The sequence below is a fragment of the Lycorma delicatula genome, chromosome 4 (genome assembly GCF_047948215.1).
Source record: "Lycorma delicatula isolate Av1 chromosome 4, ASM4794821v1, whole genome shotgun sequence".
Taxonomy (NCBI): Eukaryota; Metazoa; Arthropoda; class Insecta; order Hemiptera; family Fulgoridae; genus Lycorma; species Lycorma delicatula.
Genome location: NC_134458.1, coordinates 184,553,311 through 184,574,600, shown reverse-complemented (window position 1 = coordinate 184,574,600; position 21,290 = coordinate 184,553,311). Strand labels below are relative to the sequence as shown.

The 21,290-nt window shown below is 31.0% G+C and overlaps 1 protein-coding gene across 2 annotated transcripts in view; it reads right to left on the bottom strand.

Moving 5' to 3' along the window:
• Nucleotides 1-21,290, bottom strand: part of LOC142322993 (uncharacterized) — a 596,487-nt gene that overhangs the window by 561,158 nt on the left and 14,039 nt on the right. For both annotated transcript variants that reach the window (XM_075362089.1, XM_075362090.1), the window contains exon 2: nt 8,664-8,801. In XM_075362089.1, coding sequence (XP_075218204.1) covers nt 8,664-8,751 — 88 coding nt within the window. In that variant the 5' untranslated portion in view covers nt 8,752-8,801. The remainder of the gene's footprint in view (nt 1-8,663; nt 8,802-21,290) is intronic.

Sequence of the window (21,290 nt, the reverse complement as noted above, 5' to 3'; positions counted from 1 at the left end):
GAAGATGTTTTTTCCACCTATGTAACAAAGGGAAGTCTCATGAAAAAAATACACTGAAAATATGATTAAAATCTAACAATTTTTCGTAGTTTAGAAACAAACAAATAGTAAAGTATCGAAATATCATAATTGTTTGATGAAAGAGCGTAGAAAACATTCTTATTGCAGTCTAACAGGAATAAAATTATTTTTATTTTTTTTTATTTTCACTCATTATTGTTCTACATTAAATTTATCCATAATTCATTTCCCTGTTTCATATATATTTTTTTTTATAGTTACCAATAATTATTCTAAATCTCCAGCATTCTTTAATATAGAAATAAATGGATTCATTTGTTTTTCTATAGAAATAAGTTAATTTCATCCTCTCATATGTGATTTCAACGTTGATATTGTCCACCACCTACAGTTTGTGTCTTTCTTTTTTTAATTCAGCATCCCATTTAATGTCTCGCAGCATGTATTTTCCTTCAATCATTGTAATGTCCAATTTTGTTTCTATTATAATGGTTAAAAAATATTTTATTAATAATAAAATATTTATTCATAAATCAAAAGTAATTATAATTGTATATAATAATTAAAATAACGTCTTTAAAAAAGTGAATAATCATTTTGAAGATTTTCAACAATAAAATAGATCATAGAATACAACTGCGTAATATATGAAAACTGCTATTTTTGTATGAATATGTTACAATGAAACGCTGTTTGCAAATGACTCTCCATTTCAAAGGGTAAGAAACTATAACCAAAATTATTAAATCTTTATCAAAGAATTTAATTTTTTTTTATTACTTAGAGAAATAATTCACTAAACCTTTCCTACAGCTTAAAATTATACATTAGACAAACAGGATGAATCTTTAAAGAAATACTCAATTATAGAAGAAGCTCCTTGCAATAATAAAACTTTTAGTTTTTATTTATTTTGTATCACAAATATAGATATGTTAACAATTAACAACTACTTAGATAAGTATTCAACAAAAGTAATTCGATTTTAGCTTATGAAATATACAAAATAAAAGACTAATAGAATGTAGTTTAAGTTTACTATACGCCTACTTTTTTTGTCCCAAGTGATATCTTTACGTCTTAAAAATGCACCGATTAAAACAACATCAGTTTGTCTCAAGTTATATATAACATCAAATTTAGTTTAATAAATAGTAGATTCAAATAAAAAAACATGAATTAAATGTTTATTAAAGATTTTTGTTTTATAACTGTACTTAAATCAATACTAGGCCTTTAAAACCAGTAGAAATAAAATTATTTAAAATATAAATATTTATATAAAACCTAAACTTCTTAACTGAAGTTGAAATCTCAAGAGAAAGGCTAATATAAAAATATATATGAAAAAATTAAACAGTTATTGCTCAAATTACTAAAATTAATGATAGGAATTTTAATTTCTTGATAAGGAAAATTAATGATAAGGAACAATAACAAGAAGGAAAGATATAATTAATTATTTTGGTAACAGGATGAAAGAATACTATGATTAGAAAAATCACTTAATAGTAGAAATAAATAGAACGTAGAGTAATAAAAATGACTGGTAATTAAAAAAAAAAAAAAATCGTAATTATATTTTAAAGATAACATAAATAAATTATTCAAGAATTCATGTTAAAGATCTACTTTACATCAAAATTATTTTTTGTGATAAACCTAAAAACTTTACGTTAAAAATTGAATAAGAACTTTTTATTTTATAAATAATATTTATTTGATTAACTCATATTATAAGCAAAAATGATGTGCGTTTCTATGATCCAGTCATTTAAATATCATTAAAGGACGTAATAAAAAACATCAAATATTTCGCAAAAGGGAAAAGATAGCCTACTGAAATATATACGTATAAAAACGAGTTTTTATGTATGTTTTGAACCCAATCGTAAAAGAAGTGAAATAAACGACATCGGATTGTTTTGCCATTGAAAATTTTAGCTTTTATATGAAAAGAATATTAGAAAGAAAGTTTTGTATTTTTATTGCAGTTTTATTACCATTTATCTTTTGAATAACGCCTTTTATTGCCGTGTTTTATAGAAATAAGAAAACATATTTTTCACATAATACATAAGAAATTTTTATTATATTTGTCATAATTTTGTACTAAAATTTAATAATAAAGTTACATATTACAGGAATATTACTAAAAAAATATAAAATTATAGAGCTATAACATTAGTCATAAAACAGTAAAACATTATTACAAAAAATAATAAAAACATCAATATCGTAATTACTTATTGTTCGAAGTATAGTGCTATGAATTCCTTTATAAATAATTCAGCATTTTGTAACAATTTCTGTAACACTGAAAACATTATAACTTAATATACAGAAATAGAATTAAGAATTCTCCTGTTTGTCGAAATTTATCCATCTTTAAAAATATAAAAGAAATAGACATTTTATTTTAATACTTATTTAAATAGAAATCTAATTTTTTGGACGCTTGTTATCAATTATCGTAATTTTTTATGTATTTTTTAGACAGGTATTATGTTTTTAAACTTAAGCAGTTTTTAAACTTACAACTACGCTTAGTTTACTCTTTCCACTTTATAATAAACCAAGTGTTCATGTTGCCATGTTGAGGAATTTATCCGTAGAGATTTTTCAAGACTGAGGGAAAGTTTTGAAAATCAGTTTACACAAAATAAGAAATAATGCTTGAAGAAGTTAGAAAAGAACGTCAAAATACGTTACAAATTTCAGTAACAAAATACTTTCCTAGCTTGTCTTTTTCAAAGTTAGAATAGGTAATTTCTCCTTTTGGTACATCTGGCGAGATCAATATACAAAGTTTCACTAACCTAACTGTCAATGAAAAAAAGAATTGTTAAACTTGTCATGCGATTCTACCATGAAAACAAAAGTTTAGGAGCTTTAGTACAGTACTTTTGGATTTATGCACGATGTCAGTATCCCACAAACATAAAGAGGACAATAAACATTTTGTTACCATTTTCAACGTCATACTTGTGCGAACCAGCATTTTTCACAATCAAAATAGTGGAATCTAAACAGAGTCTGATACATCTTGAAGATGATTTGTCTGCTGGCCTGTCAACCATAACATCAAATGTTGATAAACTCTGTAGAACACTCTAGTACAAACTTTACATCAATTTTAAAAATATATATATATAATATATAAAATATATATATATATATATATATATTTACTTCCTTGAATGAAGTAAAGGAAGTATTGTGATCACGAAAAATGTCGGTTTCCAGATTTCACGGAAATATCCATTTTGTTGACAATCCCTGAATCTATTTTGACTAGTTTCGGCGTGACGTCTGTACGTACGTATGCATGTATGTATGTACGTACGTGTGTATCCCGCATAACTCAAAAGCGATTAGCCGTAGGATGTTGAAGTTATGGATTTATGAATGTTGTAAAACTAGTTGTGCATCTCCCCTTTTGATTACAATCGACTGAAACAAAAAAGCCCAAAATCCCCAAAAAATTGGATTTTGGACTTTTTCTTAACTGCAGTAATAATCCCTCATTGAGAGCTTTTCAACGATATATCATAAGTGGTACTTACATTAATTGGTTCCAGAGTTCCAAATAAAATTTTAATTAATGAAATATTTTAATCTAGTTGAAGGCACATCGATTCCAACCAGACTTTATCTTTTTTTTTTAACGTTTTTTTTTTTTTTTATTTAAATATAATGACTTATTAATAATGTTTATCCTCTCATTGTAAAACAATTGTTATGATGAATAACAATTCAATAATAATAAAATAAAAAAATATGAAAAAGTATCTTAAGTTTTTAATGAAATAAAATTTCATGTACTTTTCATTTTTAAAAATTGTGTAAAAGTAATTTAATATGCGTACAAGAAAGTCTTGTGTTGTCCACATCAGATTTTTTAAATCGGACTTACAATGCAGATAATTCGGTATTCCTTTGATACCGAATTCGATAATTCGGTATATACCTTTGTCTTTTTCTGACGTCGCTCAACATGCTGCTGTTTTTAGAATAATCCGTACCCTTGCGTGTTAACATCTATGAACACTGATAGTCTGATTCTGAGAATATGTTCATATTGTTATTACCGGTATCATTATTATTATTAATTAAAAACAAATAAGTGTGCCGAAAAAATGCAGGTGCTCAGTGAAGTGTGTCGTCAGCCAAAACAGGTTGGAAACCACTGATTTAACAAATAACTATAATAAACTAGAAAACTATAATAATCCAAAAACGACTGATTTAGACGAGGGAAATAAAATATTAGATATTCAATAAAATTTCAATTATAATTTTTTTGAATTTTTTATGTTTCACCGAAGTCTAGTAATGTTAAAAGTAATAAAAAATAAATTACTATTCTGCAGTTTTTTTAAGCTAAGTGTAAGTAATAAAATGAAGTTGAGTATTTTGACTAAAAAATCATTAGAGGGTAAAATAGTTCATCTTAATAACAAAAAAATCTGTTGAAGTTAATATTAATATTCTAATAATAATATTAATATTAATTATATAATATAAGTTCCAACATTAATATTAATATTCAAACACGCGTGTGGCCTCGTTAGCTATTCATGACGAGGAGCCGGATAAACAACAGTAAAAGGTCGACTACGCATAGGGATAGTGTCCTGTAGGGTGACCCCCTGCCATGACGACGAGAGATTCTTTAAGTGTTGTGAGGTGGGCCACAAGGCCGCAAAATGTCAAGGCCCGGACAAATCCCGCAGTTGCTTTAATTGCGGCAAGGAAGGACATTATAAGTATGGTTGCAGAGAACCGATGACCTGCCAGAAATGTGGTGCGGAGGGCCACAGACAGGGGAGGGAGCCCTCTTTGTAAAGAATCATGAAGATATTAATTAATACCTTCATGATATTAGGTAAATACCAACAGGAGTCATCAATCTCACGATCTCCTGTGGGCCATTGCGAGGGACATTGACGGAGACCTCCTGCTAGTCTGGGAACCTAATCTTAGCGTTCTAAAGGACTACAGATGGGTCACGAATCCTGAATGCGCTTGTACCATCACCATGGTGACTAAACAGTACACTGCTAAGAGTGAGGAGGTAAGGGGTTTGTTTGGATTGCTGTGGCGGGGATGTCCTTCTTCAGCTATTACATTTCCCCAAATATGCCTATTTAGGAATTTGGAGAGATTCTTGAAGAGCTATCTTCGAAAGTAAGGAACCGGAGGGGCCCGATAGTTGTATGAGGCAATTTTTATGCCAAATGCCAGGAGCTGGGAATTAAGATATCCGATGAGAGGGGCAGAAAACTTGCCGATGTTATGGCCACCCTTGGCATGGTGTGTGTAAATGTCTTTGGCGTTCACACATTCTATAGGAGCAGTAGAGGATCCACCTTGGACTTGGCATTCGTCAGTGAGACCTACACGTGTGACGTACATTGGCGTGTGTTGGAGGATGAGACGCTCAGCGATTATAGACGTATTTAAATGATCGTTGAGCATCCTCCAAGTAGCCGCGCAGATTTCTTGGACCTCTAGAGGATGCGTGCGACACAGATACCGAGATTGTGAGGAAAGTATCTGGCCATGATGAGCTAGAGCCGGATGAGTTTTATGATGCTATAGTTGAATCCTGCCAAGAAGCCTTGGACGATCGAGATAACCGGGATAGACACAGACCAGTTTACTAATGGAACACTGAAATTTCGAGAATCAGAACGAACTGCATTAAACTCCGTTGTATCCTAACACGTAGAAGAAGATGTCAGGATTTATTATCGGATGAGACTATTGTCTCACAACTGAGATTGGCTAGGACCTCAGAAGGGCAATAATCAGATCAAAGAGACAGAAATGGAAGGAGGTTTGTGGCAAACTCGATGACTACCCTTTGGGGGAAGTCTATTGGATAGTTATAGTCAGGTTCAGCAGGTCAGTGCCTAAACTGCCTAGAGCGCAACTGGAGGACGTTGTACAGGCACTTTTCCCTCCGGACCGAAACTGGAGACCTAGAGAGATTGTAGCCGAAGAACATACTGTAGTGGAGCTAAAATATGCGGTTTATAAACTTAAAGCACGTAAGGGTCCTAGATCTGATGGCGTCTCGGCGGACATCTCCACAGTTATTGCCGAGACGTTGCCTGTGACATTGCTGGCGTCGTTCAACAAGGCAATCCAGATAGAATGTATTCAAAAGAGCTAGAAAGCTGCAAGACTTGTGCTTGTCAAGAAAGGTGATGGAGGGTTCAGACCGGTATCCTTAATATGTACTTTGGGTAAGTCTTTGAAGCTCTTCTAGCAAGGAGTTTGGAGCTAGAGCTTGAACAGCGGGGTGGTTTGTCTGCGAGACAATTCAGTTTTAGAAAAGGCAGGTACTCGGTCGATACAATAGCGAGAGCAATGAAACTTGTGAATGCGGTGACCACGGGGACAAGGCACACCAGATGCATAACATTGGTGGTATTGATTGACATCAAAAATGCGTTTAATAGCATAAAATGGGATGCTATTTTGAATCAGCTGAACGATAGAAAGGTGGCTTCTTATCTAGTTAGAATTGCCCAAGAATATCTTGTGAGTAGGGAGCTGAAGATTCTGTCGGAAGAGCGAGAAGAGGTCATCGTGACCATGGAACGAGGGGTGACTCGGGAGATAATTCCCCTACTTTGGAACGTGGCTTACTACAACCTATTGAGAATAGACTTAGCAGGGGAGAGATTTTATTAAAGATACCAGGGTAAGGACAGATCTGGCTAATGACAGGTCTGACACGGGTGGCCAGGGTCTCACTAATGGCTCATTGGCAGGCGAGATGGTTTAGGGCCTCAACGGGCAGGTGGGCTTTCAGACTGATACTCTGAATCGAGAAATGGATCTCAAGGAAGTGTGGCGAGATTGATTTTTGGACGGTCCAGAGGCTGTCCGGCAACGGAACGTTCAACGCTAGTTATGTGCAAGAGGGAGACCGCCGTCGCTGGAGTGTCTGTATTGTGGTCTAAAAGACGATGCGAAGCACACTTTCTTGCGGTGCCCGAGATGGGCTCCGCATCTTACTCCCAGGATACCTATATTCCTCTTATCCTATTTCTCTGGAAATTTTAATTCTTTGATTAATATTCTAAATTGTTCTCTAATTAAACACGTTTCTTTAGAGATTTTAGAATCCTTTTCTACTTCTTTAAAGGTTTTAATAGTTTTACTCTTATAAAAGTTAAATATTTGTTTTGTCAATCTGTTTTCGCTCATTCTGTATAAATACCCGAAAAATTGTAATCTTCTCCGGGTGATGTTTTTTTATTTTTTATTTATTTTTATAAATTATTGTTTCACTTCTTAGTTTACATAAATTCCGTCTTGGTAATCGGGTCCTTACATATAAAATTCTTTTTCTTTTTAAAAAGGTCTTTATCCGAAAGATTTTGCATATACTCAGCGCCATATAACGCCTCCGGAAGGATAATTGTTTTGTAAAGTGGGAGTTTAGCATTATGCGAAAGCAATTTTTTATTACATAAATTTCGTGTTAAGTTGACCGCTAACGCCATTTTCTGCGTACGCTCTTTTAGCGTTTTTTTTTTTTTTTTTGTAGAACGTTTTGGCTGTTACTTTTCTGAGTTATTTAAATTTTGATTTTATTTTAATTTCCTGATTTTCGAAAATTTGTAGTGCTTGCAATTTATTTTTTTTATCGTGGGGAGAACCATTATCTTTTTATGATGTCTGATTCCATAACTTGACCCATAAGAGTCTGCTTTTACTGCCGACATAGTGTTATAATTAGTCTGATTATAATTGGTTCATGACTTTGGTCAAATTGGATGTGTAATTATTGCAATATTTGATAATAATGATTGCAGACGCTATTAATATTGTAAATGGTTTGTTAAAATTTATCTGGACTAGATTAAGTTATTCGCATGATAATAATTTTAGAGTAAATTTTTCCTTTATATATAACTGACATCCCCACCACGGCTTTGCCCGTGAGTTATTTGTTTTTCCCGTCCCGGTTAATCTTTTTTAATTTTATGTTTTTTAGGAGCCAAAAGTAATCAGTCGTGTAGCTACTACTGCAGTAGTAGTAGCAGTGATTATGTTGGTTAAGCCCTCGCGCCGGACACCGTCGCATCTCTTAAAAAATCAAAATTCAATAAAAACCGAAAATTGGTTTAGGAAATTTGGGCTTGGGCTCTACTAAATACCTCGTTTATTATAGTCGAAAATGGGGAAAGTTTGCAATCATTTTTCAAATGTTATTTACCTCTATTCTCCCCCTTGAAAGTTGAATTTCGAAAACACTAGAAATTGTTTTTTAAATATTTATATGAAGATGACACACACCAAATCCCAAGGTGATTTCTTCATTTGTTACCGAGAAATTAAAAATTATTAAATTTCGTTGTTACTCTATTTTAACCCTTTAAACTCGGTAATACAAAAAATTCTTTCCTGATTTTCATTTACAACGTAAGAAAAATAATTTTTTTTTTCAATTTATCTTCAGTAATATTTTGCTGAGCGTTGATTATGAATCGCTCACGACATGTGAGCGATTATTATTATTATTATGTGAGCGAATATTATTATTTATTCATAATAATATTCATATATTATATATATATATGTGTGTGTAGATAAAATAGTCATAAATAAAAGTTACTTACCCGTCCAGCAAGTAATCAGTGTAATGAGTGTAAGAACTCTTCCAGTCAAAGTTGAAGGAAAACGTTTTATTATGTAATAATCGTACATTGTGATACTTGATTCATCTGCACTGTTGTATCTTCTCAGCCATCTAAATTCTAGAAAGAAAACACAAAATTATTTTAGCTCATTTTAGAGGCATTTTAACCTTAACGCATTATATTTATCCTTATGATACATACGTTTCTACATAAAATATGCATAATACAAGAACAGATATGTATACACAGAATGATTCAGGAGGATACGGCAATACTTTGACAATTCATTCTAGAGGCTAAATATAAGACAAAAGTTCATATAAACGTAGGTCCGAAACGCTTCGTTAGCGAGTTATACAGGATGAAAGATTGCTCCCGCAAGTTTCAGTTCCTCCAGGTAAATTTAGGCTTTCTTAAATTTTGGGAAGGTCAATTAAGCGACAAATTTAATTGTTTCTTATGGTTTTTGAGCTGGGAAATCGACAAAAAATTGATCCCAGAACTGTATCTCTCTTAGTTTTTAAGATATACCATGTAAAACGCCAAAAATAGGGTCAAAAAACACATTTTTTTACGTTTGACGTACAATAACGTTGTTAAATTGGCAATAAATCATACATTTTTTAAACGTAAATTGTAGAGAATTTAATTATAAGAAGATTGATGTAAATAATAACAGAAAACAAATAAAATTTTTAACATGTCGACTTTTATTAACAAGGACAGTATGGTGATCATGGGGTACCGGGTTTTATTGCAAATCATTGCCTTTAAGGTTCCAATTAGTTCATCGAAACTAAAAAGCTTATTTATGTATATGTGTGTGTTGGACTGCTTTTGGCTTTATATTTCAGGATTGACCGAACCGATTTTCTTAAAATTTAGCTCAAATATTTCTAAATATGGAACATTGATTGATCATTTACTTTTTTCAAAATCCATTCAGCGGGAGATATCGCGAAAAAATCAGTTTTCTTCAGAAGCTTTTTATAAAATACTTTGGCAGATTTGTTAACTACATTGTATATATAAATAATCCAAACAAATTTTTTTCAAAAAAAAACCCCCACCTCTTCTTAAAATTAAAATAGGTTGATTTTTTCTATCTCCCTTTGGTTTTAATATTTATAAAAAAATTGTTATTTTATACATTTTTCATAGAGCTATCAAAAAATATCTACAATTTTTCATAACTTATTAACCCCAGAGACCATAAAAAAGTAGATTTCTTAAAAGTTTCTATATTCGTATTTTAGCCTTCATTAGATCGGATATTAAATTTAAAGAAAATTTCACTTAAGCAAATTTATTAAGCTTAACTTATATTTCAGAAAAAACTATTTTTTAATTTATTCCCCACCTCTAAAAATATAATATCTGTTTTTTTGTATTTGGGATGTAAATTTTTAATTTTATTACTACATTTTTTTTTTTTATCACTTTAAGGGCATTTTAAACTTAAGTAGTTCTGGCTCCTATAATATATCTCGGATCCAAAATAAGAAGCAGTTTTTACATTATTATCATAAAAGTTATACTTTATTGGTTCAATATTTTTAAATTCTTTTTTAAATTTACTTTTCGTTAAGGATCCACCTTTATAAACAAAATTTTCCTTAATCTTTCCCATAAAGTAAGGGAGCCCCCAAAATAAAAAACCTTTTTATTTGAAATTTGGAAATTTTGATGCTTAAATCGTAGTCGTAATAAACAATAAAAAACACCGGCGAAGCTGGAAAGGTTTTTAAATGAAAAAGTTTTGCAGTACTTTATTAGCCTTTTTGTATATAAATTTAATTATATTAATGTGTTCTATAATTAATAAATGATGGTACTTAATGATTTGTAAAATATGTAAAATTAATTATTTCTACTGAAATTAAAAGAGGGTAAATTTACCCTCTTTTAATTTGAGTTTAAAAGAGTGACTACGTGATTTAAACATTATTTTATTTATAAAGTTAAAACTTGCATTAATTTTAATGGTGAAAAATTTATATTTATTTAAGTTTAAATTTCTTAAAAGTGCGTTAATGAAAATTTTTAATCGTAACATTTTAACTGTTATTCCCTTCCTTAAACGTTTTCTTTGTAGGCGAAGATATCTCTTTGACTAGTTTAATGTTAACGTTGACTTTACTTTTTTTGAGTTAAGTTTTATCTGCCTACAAAACAGGTGTGCAGTTGTCGTGGACATTATACGGATTTGAATACTAGATCATAGATACCGGTATTCGTTGGTGGTTGGGTTTCAATTAACCTCACATCTCAGGAACGGTCGAACTGAGACTGTACAAGACTACACTTCATTTACACTCATACATATCATCCTCATTCATCCTCTGAAGTATTATCTGAAAGGTAATTACCGGAGGCTAAACAGAAACAGAAAAAGTTGTCTTGGACAACCAGTTAGAGAACCAATATCCAATAACATACTTGAAGTTCAAATTTATTAAAACTTCTTTAGTGAAAGTTTTCAATTGTATAAACATCAAAGTGTAACCTCCCTTCATAATCTTTCATGGGCAGGGATGATTTATCCCTGCCTTATGATTTTTTTCATGAAATTTGATTGATTTAATGGTTCATGCAGTCTTAATCTTCGTAAAGTGTAGTGTGAATTTTGAGATTTAAATAGGTTAAATGTTTTTAAACTAAATTTACTCTTTCTTTTGAGATTGTAATCAGCAGCGTTTCTTAACCGCTGGAGATTGCGACCTCGAGGGGCAGTGAAATTAGCCTACAACTTTACACGTAAACAAAAATGAAATCATTTTATGGGAAAGAAATCATTTGTTATAAATATTTTACTTATATTTATAAGTTCACACAAAAAGAAAATAAATTAATGAGATGGTTGGGTTTGTTTGTCGTTTAAAATTTTCTCCATATGTTTGGATCTATGTTAGAAACACACAAAACCACATTGCGAGTGAGATTTTTGTGAGTCTATAGCATGGATCTATTGCATTCATATCTAACAAAACATAAGAACTGAGAAGTGTTTGCCATATCTGTTGATTCATTAAGTTGAATACTAAAAAATTCACTTGCTGAATTATCTAATGCGAACACCGGCAACCATGTCATTGATTCGCCTTGATATTATGTCGTTAAAAGTAGATTTTTTTCTTCTTCCACGCCTATTAAAACACTGACCATATCAATTGCAGCAGACAGTATAAGATTTACTGCGATTGTATGGGATTTGGAGATATTAGCTACCGTACTTTTAATGCTGCGAGATGAGATGCTTCAAGTGTATTTTTATCAATATGGGTTGATTTACAAATAGAAGCTTGTTGATTTCTCAATTTATGTAATTTTCTTTTGAAAAATTCCAAGGATTTGCTTCTACGATCCGGATGTTTGGTTTTAAGTATCGAATAAATTTTTATGGCTTCATGCTTTCACTGAAGACGACTTGAAAGCAAAAAACACTCTGTGGCTTTCTATCCAACGGGATAAAACCATAATTTAAATAAATTTTAGTGTACGGTCTTGTCTTTTTACCAATCGATTCCTGGATATAGATGGCCCATTTCGTTTTCTCACAGATTTATCCATTTTTCATAAGAATCAAATTGAAAAAGCAATCTTACACTTTGTGACCGCACACTAAAAACCAAAACTTCAATAATTATTATCTTCAATGAAACTCTTTAAAACTTACATAAAGGCACCCGACGGACGATTTGCTTCGAAACTATACTGATGTTCTACAATCCCTTGCGCCTCTTTTATACCACTGAGAGCGTGTTCAAACGTTCCGTATCATGTTTGAACATGACGCTCTCACAGCGAATAGTTAAATAATCATTTATCTGTTTATTTTAATTAGTAATTAAAGTATTATTTCTGTTATGGCATTTTTCCTCCAAGAAGTGAGCTTTGTTCTATCAGTGGATATTTTTGTAGGTTATGAGAGTATGAAAACATTTCTTCTTAGTAAAGATTTTAATCTGTTTACAGTTGTTATTATTATACTATATAATATGGCAATATAATCTACTACTAGCCAAGCAGTTATTTTTTGTAAAGTTTTTTTGGTTTTCAGCTTTTCAAAACTAATATTTAAATAAAACTGCAAAAATATCATTCTAAGGATCTCCTTTTTTAAATTATAAATTAACATTAAATAAAAATTTATTAACCGATATACAATTTCTCAGTTACTTCAACGATTGACTTTTGTTAATGACAAAAATCATATTCTTACGATAAACGTAGCAATTCTAAAAAAATTATCTTTCAACATTTTACTTTATTATTATAAATATACAACTCTTGATATATCATAATATAGCTTCAAGTGATTATAGCCTCAACTACTCGTATAATTTCTTGTATAAAAAAATAAATAACTAATCTACCTGTTTTGGTTTTAATAGACAAAAGTGTAATAATAATTAAGCACGTAGTTTAAACCTTTTTTTTCTTTTTTAAATATCTGTACACAATAAAATAATGCAATAATTAGGATAATGAATGATTAAAACAACAAAATCAACTATAATAGTAATTTATAAAAATATTGATTATCTAATTTAATTATTTTTTTTATTTTTTTAATATATTATAATTTAAGATTGTGGTTTTTTATATTTTATTTTAATCGATTTAGTTTTTGGCATTACAGCCTGAACCTTGACCTCCATCAGTTGTCCCCTCCAATCTTCCCAATCCATCGCCATCGCCATGTAACCTCCCACAGCCATCCTTTCAAGGTTATCAAGGACATCATATTTCATTTGCTATTTCCTGCATTTTTCTGCTACTCTCATTGTCCTCGCATTCCTGTAGCCTCCACTGTATCCTTTTGTATTACTGATTTTCCTCCTCCATTATTCATATCCATCAACTTCTCTGTTCAATTTCCACTTCATGTAAACCTCCAGGTTTATCAATTCTTCTTAAAACAATTTTGGATATGAGGTAGGCAAATTTATTATGCTTCTGAATTATCTGATATCTAAGACACATTGTTTTTAATAATGATATAAAGACAATTAAATAAAGCATCTTTATACGTAAAAATAAAATAAATAATAATTCTAATAAATATACTTATAGTTGCGTTTATTCTATTTATCAAGGGTAAATTTTACCATATATATGTATGTTTTATAGATAACTAAATCTTAACCCCAACTATCTAATTATCAGCCTAGACACATTAGACCTACTAACCAGACTTTTAAGAGGACCGTAACGACATTAAATGTCGGGTGGTTAATCTTAATTAATTTATCTTAAATCCTAGTTAGACTACTCCCGCTGAATGGTGGTCTTCTCAAAGCCTTTTAAAGTCATTGTAATTTTTCGTCTTCAGATTCACTAGCTGGATTTATTTTTTCAGTTGTGAACTAAATCTAACAAAGAGAAAAAATTTAACCCGCTTCAAGATTGAAAGAACTTTATAATATTCGATTCCTACCCTTTATTTTGTGTATATTCAAGTTTTAATCGATTTCAAATAGACACGTTTATGAGTCATTTTATGTTTTTGTTATTTAACAGAGAAAATTAATCCTGTTGTCATATTTGAAGGTTTTAACAGGTAACTTATCCAAAAATCGTTTTTAAAAGTTAAATAATGTTGTTTTTTAATCGATTAGAATCTATTTGCATTGTATTTTTGACATTCTTTCTTAAAATAATATTTTAATAGCTTAATGGGACATGACGTCTTACGTCATTTTGATATTTAAGGAATTAAAAAAAAAAAATCGTAGGAAAACTTAGGATAAAGAAATAATAAATATTCCTCTTATTTTCGTGAACTTTAGCTTACGTTCGGTAGTAGTCTTTTAATATTGTTTCTCTGTTTTCCTTTTCTAGTTTTTGGTCTAAACGAATTTTTCTTTTGTTTTTTTTTATTTTTTTAGAAACTACTGTTTTGTATGAGTAAGATATTTGTAGAATTTACAGATTTTAAATGAAAATAAAACAAAAAAATTATAAAATAAAATTAGGTTTTTAAAAAAAAAAAACAGATTATCAAATTAAAAACAATTACCAACAACTTCCTCGGTTGTATACTTCATATATTTAGACATAAAAAAGATAGACAAAAATTAATTAAAATTTTGTATAAATATTTTGTTAAAATACTAATAGACACATTCTTGTAATATCATGTATCGCATATATTTTCATTTAAAATATAAATCCTAAAACAGTTGCAGATGTTTATAGAGTGTAGTGATTTGTAAAAAATAATAATAAACACTACGTTTGAAACAGGATAAAAAGAAAGATTGTTCTTTGCAGTATTCATGGTATATTATGCGAAAGACCAGGATATGTTTGTATTGAAGTATAGATGACGCGTTGTATTTTATTGTATTCCTGTTAGGTTCTGGCCAAAAAGAGAAAAAATAGAATAAAAAGGGGAATCACGTGTACATGAATGAGAGAATCGGTGTGTAAGTGGAAGGAGAAAAATGAAAAAAACGAACTCAACACACACACACACACATACGCACGCGCGAGAGAAAATTCCAACCATTGAGGCGACAGAACCCAGTAAAGTTATTGTATTCGGCCAACACTCTGTACACATCACATACGGTTCCCTTTCTGTTATACTCGCTTCTACTCTTTATACACAAAACCGCTTTTTTATATACATGTTTGTTTTTATGAAAACAAACGAAAAACGTATAGTGGCTGAAACCAATGTGTTTTTGTAAGTTTGTGTGTGTTCACACACGCACACACACATACACACATATATATATATATATATATATATATATATATATATATATATATATTTGTGAAACCATTGAACAATATAATATCAAGCCCTCTAAAGAAATAAATAAAAGTTAAAACTTATTAAACGGTTAAAAGTACAGTGAGTACTTTTAACTCTACATTTTTCTTTTTTGTTTATTAAAATTGTTCTAAAAGTCCAGAAACTTTTTTTTACCATCACTATAATGAAAAGATGGCTTTGATGCTGTTGTTCCATACCAAATTTCCGGTGTTTGGGCAATCTATTGCGTTATAATACTTGAAATTCAGTAAAAAAAACTACCATAAAAGAATGATTTTGTTTAGATCCTTTATGTACCCACCCATTCAAAAAACTGTATTTTTGTGAAATTAAATAAGCTGCAGTATGAATTCTATTTTTATTATATAACTATTACGTGAGAAAAACATATTTTAATTTCAAAAATTCCTTTAGACTATAAAATATCTAAAAATAAAATTTTGTATCTATGGCTAATAAATTTATTTTTAACCTAATATTTTTGTTTACTGTTGAGAGAAGGTCGTTTTAAGATTAATTTGTTTTAAAAAGAGTATTATTCTTACTTTATTACATGATTTATGTAAAAAAGAAGAAAAATTACAACAGAAATCAAACACACCGGAACTGCCTTGCGGGTTTATGCGCTACTCATACACTTGTACATCACGTAACGGGTGATGTCAGCCGTCACAATTCATATTCATCGTAACATTCATGAGTTTTGAACCACCTTACCAACTTTGTATGATGAGCTGAAGTTACGTCTTGCTCTAAAATGGTACTTAATTCCATAATAATCTACCAAAGCTGAGGAATAAAATAATTTTCAAGCATATTAAGATATGAAATTGTGTTATTACTTCTTTCAAAAGTATGGTCTTATAAAATGTGCTTCAGATATCGCTGCCAACATTTATGTATTATAAATTGGTCGATTTTGATTTTTTCATAATAGTGATTTTCTTTGCATCAGATTTCGGAACGTATGCACTTTCCGAAATTTATTACTCAGGTATATGATGCACTACTGGTTGGTGAAGAAAGCTGATTCCGTGATTGAACATTGGGAAAACAGTCTTAGAAGAGCTTTGCAATAAGTTCCCCCTAAAGCCACATCCTGGTCAGAAAGCTCAGTAACACGAGTAGAATTAACGATTTTGCCTAAGATATTCTCATTATTTTCTGAAATGTTGAACTAGAAATATTTACATCTGAAATAGCTTCATAGTCTACTAGTAAATGTTCATTCCTTTTTATTTAACCGTAAGCTCCATTGATAAAATTTTAGGAGGTAGTAAACAGGATGTCATAACTATATTAAAACTATTAAATCTTCTGTAAGTCACCCAAATAATTTCTAGTTGAGGTGTGACCCAATAGAGTACTCCTACTTTCCCAATTTCGGAGTATTCCTACTGATGGAAATTTATTACTAAAATGCTAAAAAAATTTGTTTCTTATGTTTTCACGGTTTTCATTTACGTTTGTACACACATCCACCCAAACATATGCAAAAGGTTTTTCTTCAATTGAATACTCCCTTGTTTCTGATTTTTGTATGTTGAACACAATACAAATCAAAATTCTAACTGAGCACTTAAAAAATAACATCAACTTTTAACAAACCTGGCACTTTATTTAACAAATAAAAGCAACTGATGAATGAACCTTGCAATCACCTGATGTATAGTGTTACCATTCGTCAGAAACGTCACTCTTCGCTACGATGCAGGAGTACACACCGTATCCGATGTGGGAGTGGCTCAGGCACGCAGAATGTTCGGGAGAGCGGCCGTGTCCGAATACGGCCATCTCCGGGACATCTGCCGAGAGGACCGTACTCCACAGGGTATAAGAAAACGGCCTCATGCCGTATTAGACGAACCACCGTGAAGAGGCGGTACGAGAGTTAAAAAATGACAAACCAGGCTTAGGAGCCTCTATATTGCGTAACCTATAAATGGAAACCTCACAAAAATTCCGGCCGCGAAAGTGACCGTTTTAGCAATTAAATTTTGTTAACACTATAAAAAGCTAGACATCACCCCACACCGTCCCACGAAGAGACCACAATTTCATTTAATCAGCATATGCGATTCCCTCCGGAGAACGGGGCGCATTTCTCCCTCCAAATAACTAGAGCTCCGGTAGGCGCACACCTGCTAGCCCATAGGTGCTGGTACCGAAAGTACTTCAGTGGATGGTCTGAAGGGGAATCACCCCGGGATTACTAGGCTCAAAAGCTTAGTCTATCACGGTCAGAACCAGTTAATAAATTACACCATGGTCCATACGGATAGCAACGCAAATTACCAAATCCGTCTATAAATAAAACTTAAAATTTATAACCGCCACTAAAAACCGATGAAATCCGCTCGATAAGAGAAAGATACAGCAGCATTTGTGTATTCGTAAACAAAACAGAATGGTATTTGTGCCGTAACCCGACGGTAAGTTTACGGACCATTCTTTATCGTGGAAGCAAGTGTACCTGAAAGAAATTGTTTTGATATGCTACAAATATGGCTCTTTCCTCAACTGCAATACGAACCACAGAACTTTATTTAGCAACAAAATTTTGCACCTCCTTACTGACTAAGGACCAGGTGATGACAGGATTGCTTACTATGACCTCCTCGTTCACCCAATCTGATCCCGTGCGATTTTTTTCTTTGGGGGATTATAAAGGATTAAGTATATGTGCCACCGTTACCAGCTGACCTACCCGACTTGATACTTGATTGAAGCAGCTGTCACATCAATTACTTCAGACTTGCTGGTTAAAGTATGGGATAAATTGTTCTATCGACTGTATTTCATTGTCCTATCGGCCGATATTCATTTCGAAACACACATTATAATTATATTAAATACAGGCTGATTTAATGGTTAACTGTTCTAGTGGTCATTTGTTTAACAGCTGATTTTCAAAATCTAAGGTACTGAGGTTTAAATCCTAGTAAAGTTTAGTAATTTTTATACGGATTTGAATACTAGACAGTGGATACCGGTGTGCTTTGGTGGTTGGGGTTCAATTAACCACATACCTCAGTAATGGTCGACTTGAGTCTATGTAAGACTACATCTCATTTATATATCGTACATATCAATCTCACCTCACTGGGTCGCGGGACCGGTTGATTATTCTTCACTAGTTGAACAAACTGCAAATTACACACAGGAAAAAAATGAATACGTAATTAAAAAAAAAAATTCTAATTGGTCTAAATATTTTATTATTAACCGATGAAAATTCTGTGTAATAGAGAAATAGGGGGAGGAAAGAAAAAAAGGAATTTATTGTAACACAAAAATAAGCTAGTCCGTTGTTTCAACTATCTTTGAGGTTAGCCTTTATAATATAATCGCAAACATAATTATCTCGTTGATCCTTAGATAAAAACTAATCGTGATTTTGCATTATGTTTCTTGAAACAATCAATTGACACTACATTACTCATTACTCCAGTATAAAAGTGTTATTGATCGGCATAGGTTATCTTTCAAACAAACTATGTACCAATCAATAATAATCATCTACTATAATTGATGACATTAAATTAATGGTGTGTGTTTCTTTCTAATAATTTTCATCAATGCATCATAAACCTTTTAAGTACGAAATCAATATCCCCCAACTTTAAATAAAAAAATGTGTATCAATTTTTATTAATGGCAATAACTAATATTCTTAGAAATGGGTTTTTGCTTTCATTGTGCATTGTTAATTTATCTAACATTACCATTAATTAATTTTTAATTATTTCGTTATTTCACAATTTTTATTTAAATTTCTCCAGAAGACCTATAACCGTCTACAACATACTGTAATGTAAACTATTTTGGTTATTCATGAGATTATATACGAGGTAAGACATGAAAGATGTAATTTACATTTGAGTATTGGTTAAAACCGCCGATTAGGAATCACCATCTAACGTAAGTCCATCTGTTAATAGTGATGAATGTAAAAAAAATTATAACTATCACTAGACTTCTACTCTGGTATTAAAATCTTGTCCTGCTGTGGTACCACCAGGAACCGTCTTACAATTATCAACAATTTGAGATATAAATATCTATTTCATCATATTTTTAGAGTCGACAATCCACAAATAGATATTGAGGTGGCATTTAGATGCTATTAGTAATAGATAGAAGTTCCGAAATTACATGAAAAGTTTAAAAAACCCTCTTCAATCTTGCAATCGAGAGTGGAACTATTATAACCGTTTTACTTCTGCTCATTTTAACAATTTTATTATTCCCAACCATCTGTCATACTTTTCTTTAATAGATCTAGTTTAAGTCTAAGTAAATATCGAAACATAATTGAATCAATGATTTTTTTTTACGTTAACTCTTTCACTTTTAATCAATTGTAATTTACCAATAATAAAATATTGTCATAATTACGGTAATTAAATGATTAATAGGGGTAGGGTATTACAGGTGAGTGTATAGAATTATAGGCTGTTGATTACAGATAAAAACCCATTTGATAAATTGATTTTTACCTAAAAATCAATTTATCGTTGCCATTAATCTATGGCAACGTTACAATAATGCTGATTTTTTGACAAAATAATACTTATTGATTACACTTTTACTGATAAAAAATGCTACTTATTAATGAAAAGGCCCATGTTTATTTTTCAATAAAAGGTCAACATTACTCTGTTTCTTTTACCATTTTATTCGTAAAAAAAACATGATTTCAACAAATTTTATTCAATATGATAAAAAAGAGATACAAAAAGTTCATGCTACGGGTAAGAGATACATACTGGACATTAGTAGAAAATTTAATTTGCATATACAGTATAGAAATGTAGGCCTACACATGCACACCACACGCTTTTACAAAATAACAAATACACGTACATATTACATGATATGGGTTTTTGTGTATTTGCCTTAGTATAAATGTTAAAATATATATATGTATATATATATATATATATATATTTGCAAGAGAAATAGCGAAACTAATATCCAAAAGCAAGTGTTATTTAATGCCAAGCTCATGCATTGTGTGCGGAGCAATTTATCATTATTTTTCTTCTCTGTCTACCTCCTCCTTTACCCTATCACTCTTCCCTATCGCTACGCCCTCTTTTCCTTCTCATTCTCATACCTCTAACAATCTTCCGTCCAATGCAACAATTCTCATTCAAGAAAATGTAGTACGCATTCGTGCGCAACTCAAATAACACATACACTCCCAGGTGCAAGTATGTATGAAATAAATTCTCATTAATATGCATGTATACAGGTAACCGTTTCCCTTAAACATTAGATAATTTTAGAAGACTCATTTTTAGACAGTTTTATTACATTTTCTTTGTATTTTTTCGTAGTTACTGATCATCACGCCGTTTTAAAAATAACTAACTAAAACTTTATACGGAAAATATGATTTATTTTTAATATGTATAGTTTTTATGTTATATTGTTAAAATACGTTACCAAATAATCTAATTACAGAATTTATAGTTGTTGAGAGATGAAGGTTTTCGTTTTATTTTCAATTCCTACTGTGTTAAAAAAGTTATATTGTTTTTTAATTAATAATTTTTACCCTGTATATTGCAATTTAGTCCCTAAAGGCCGTTTTTATTGGGCATTTTTTTACTGTCCTACTCGATTTCTTTTTCTAATGGGTTTATGCATATAACCTTGAATAACCTGTAATATTCAGCCACTATGAATATAATACTAATTGGTTCTAATCAACCGATCTTGTTACAAATAATCAACATTAAGGTGTCATTGAAGGTCTTAACTAATGTTGCTCGTAGAAAGCGCACTTTGAAAATTTTATCATTCTCTGTTCC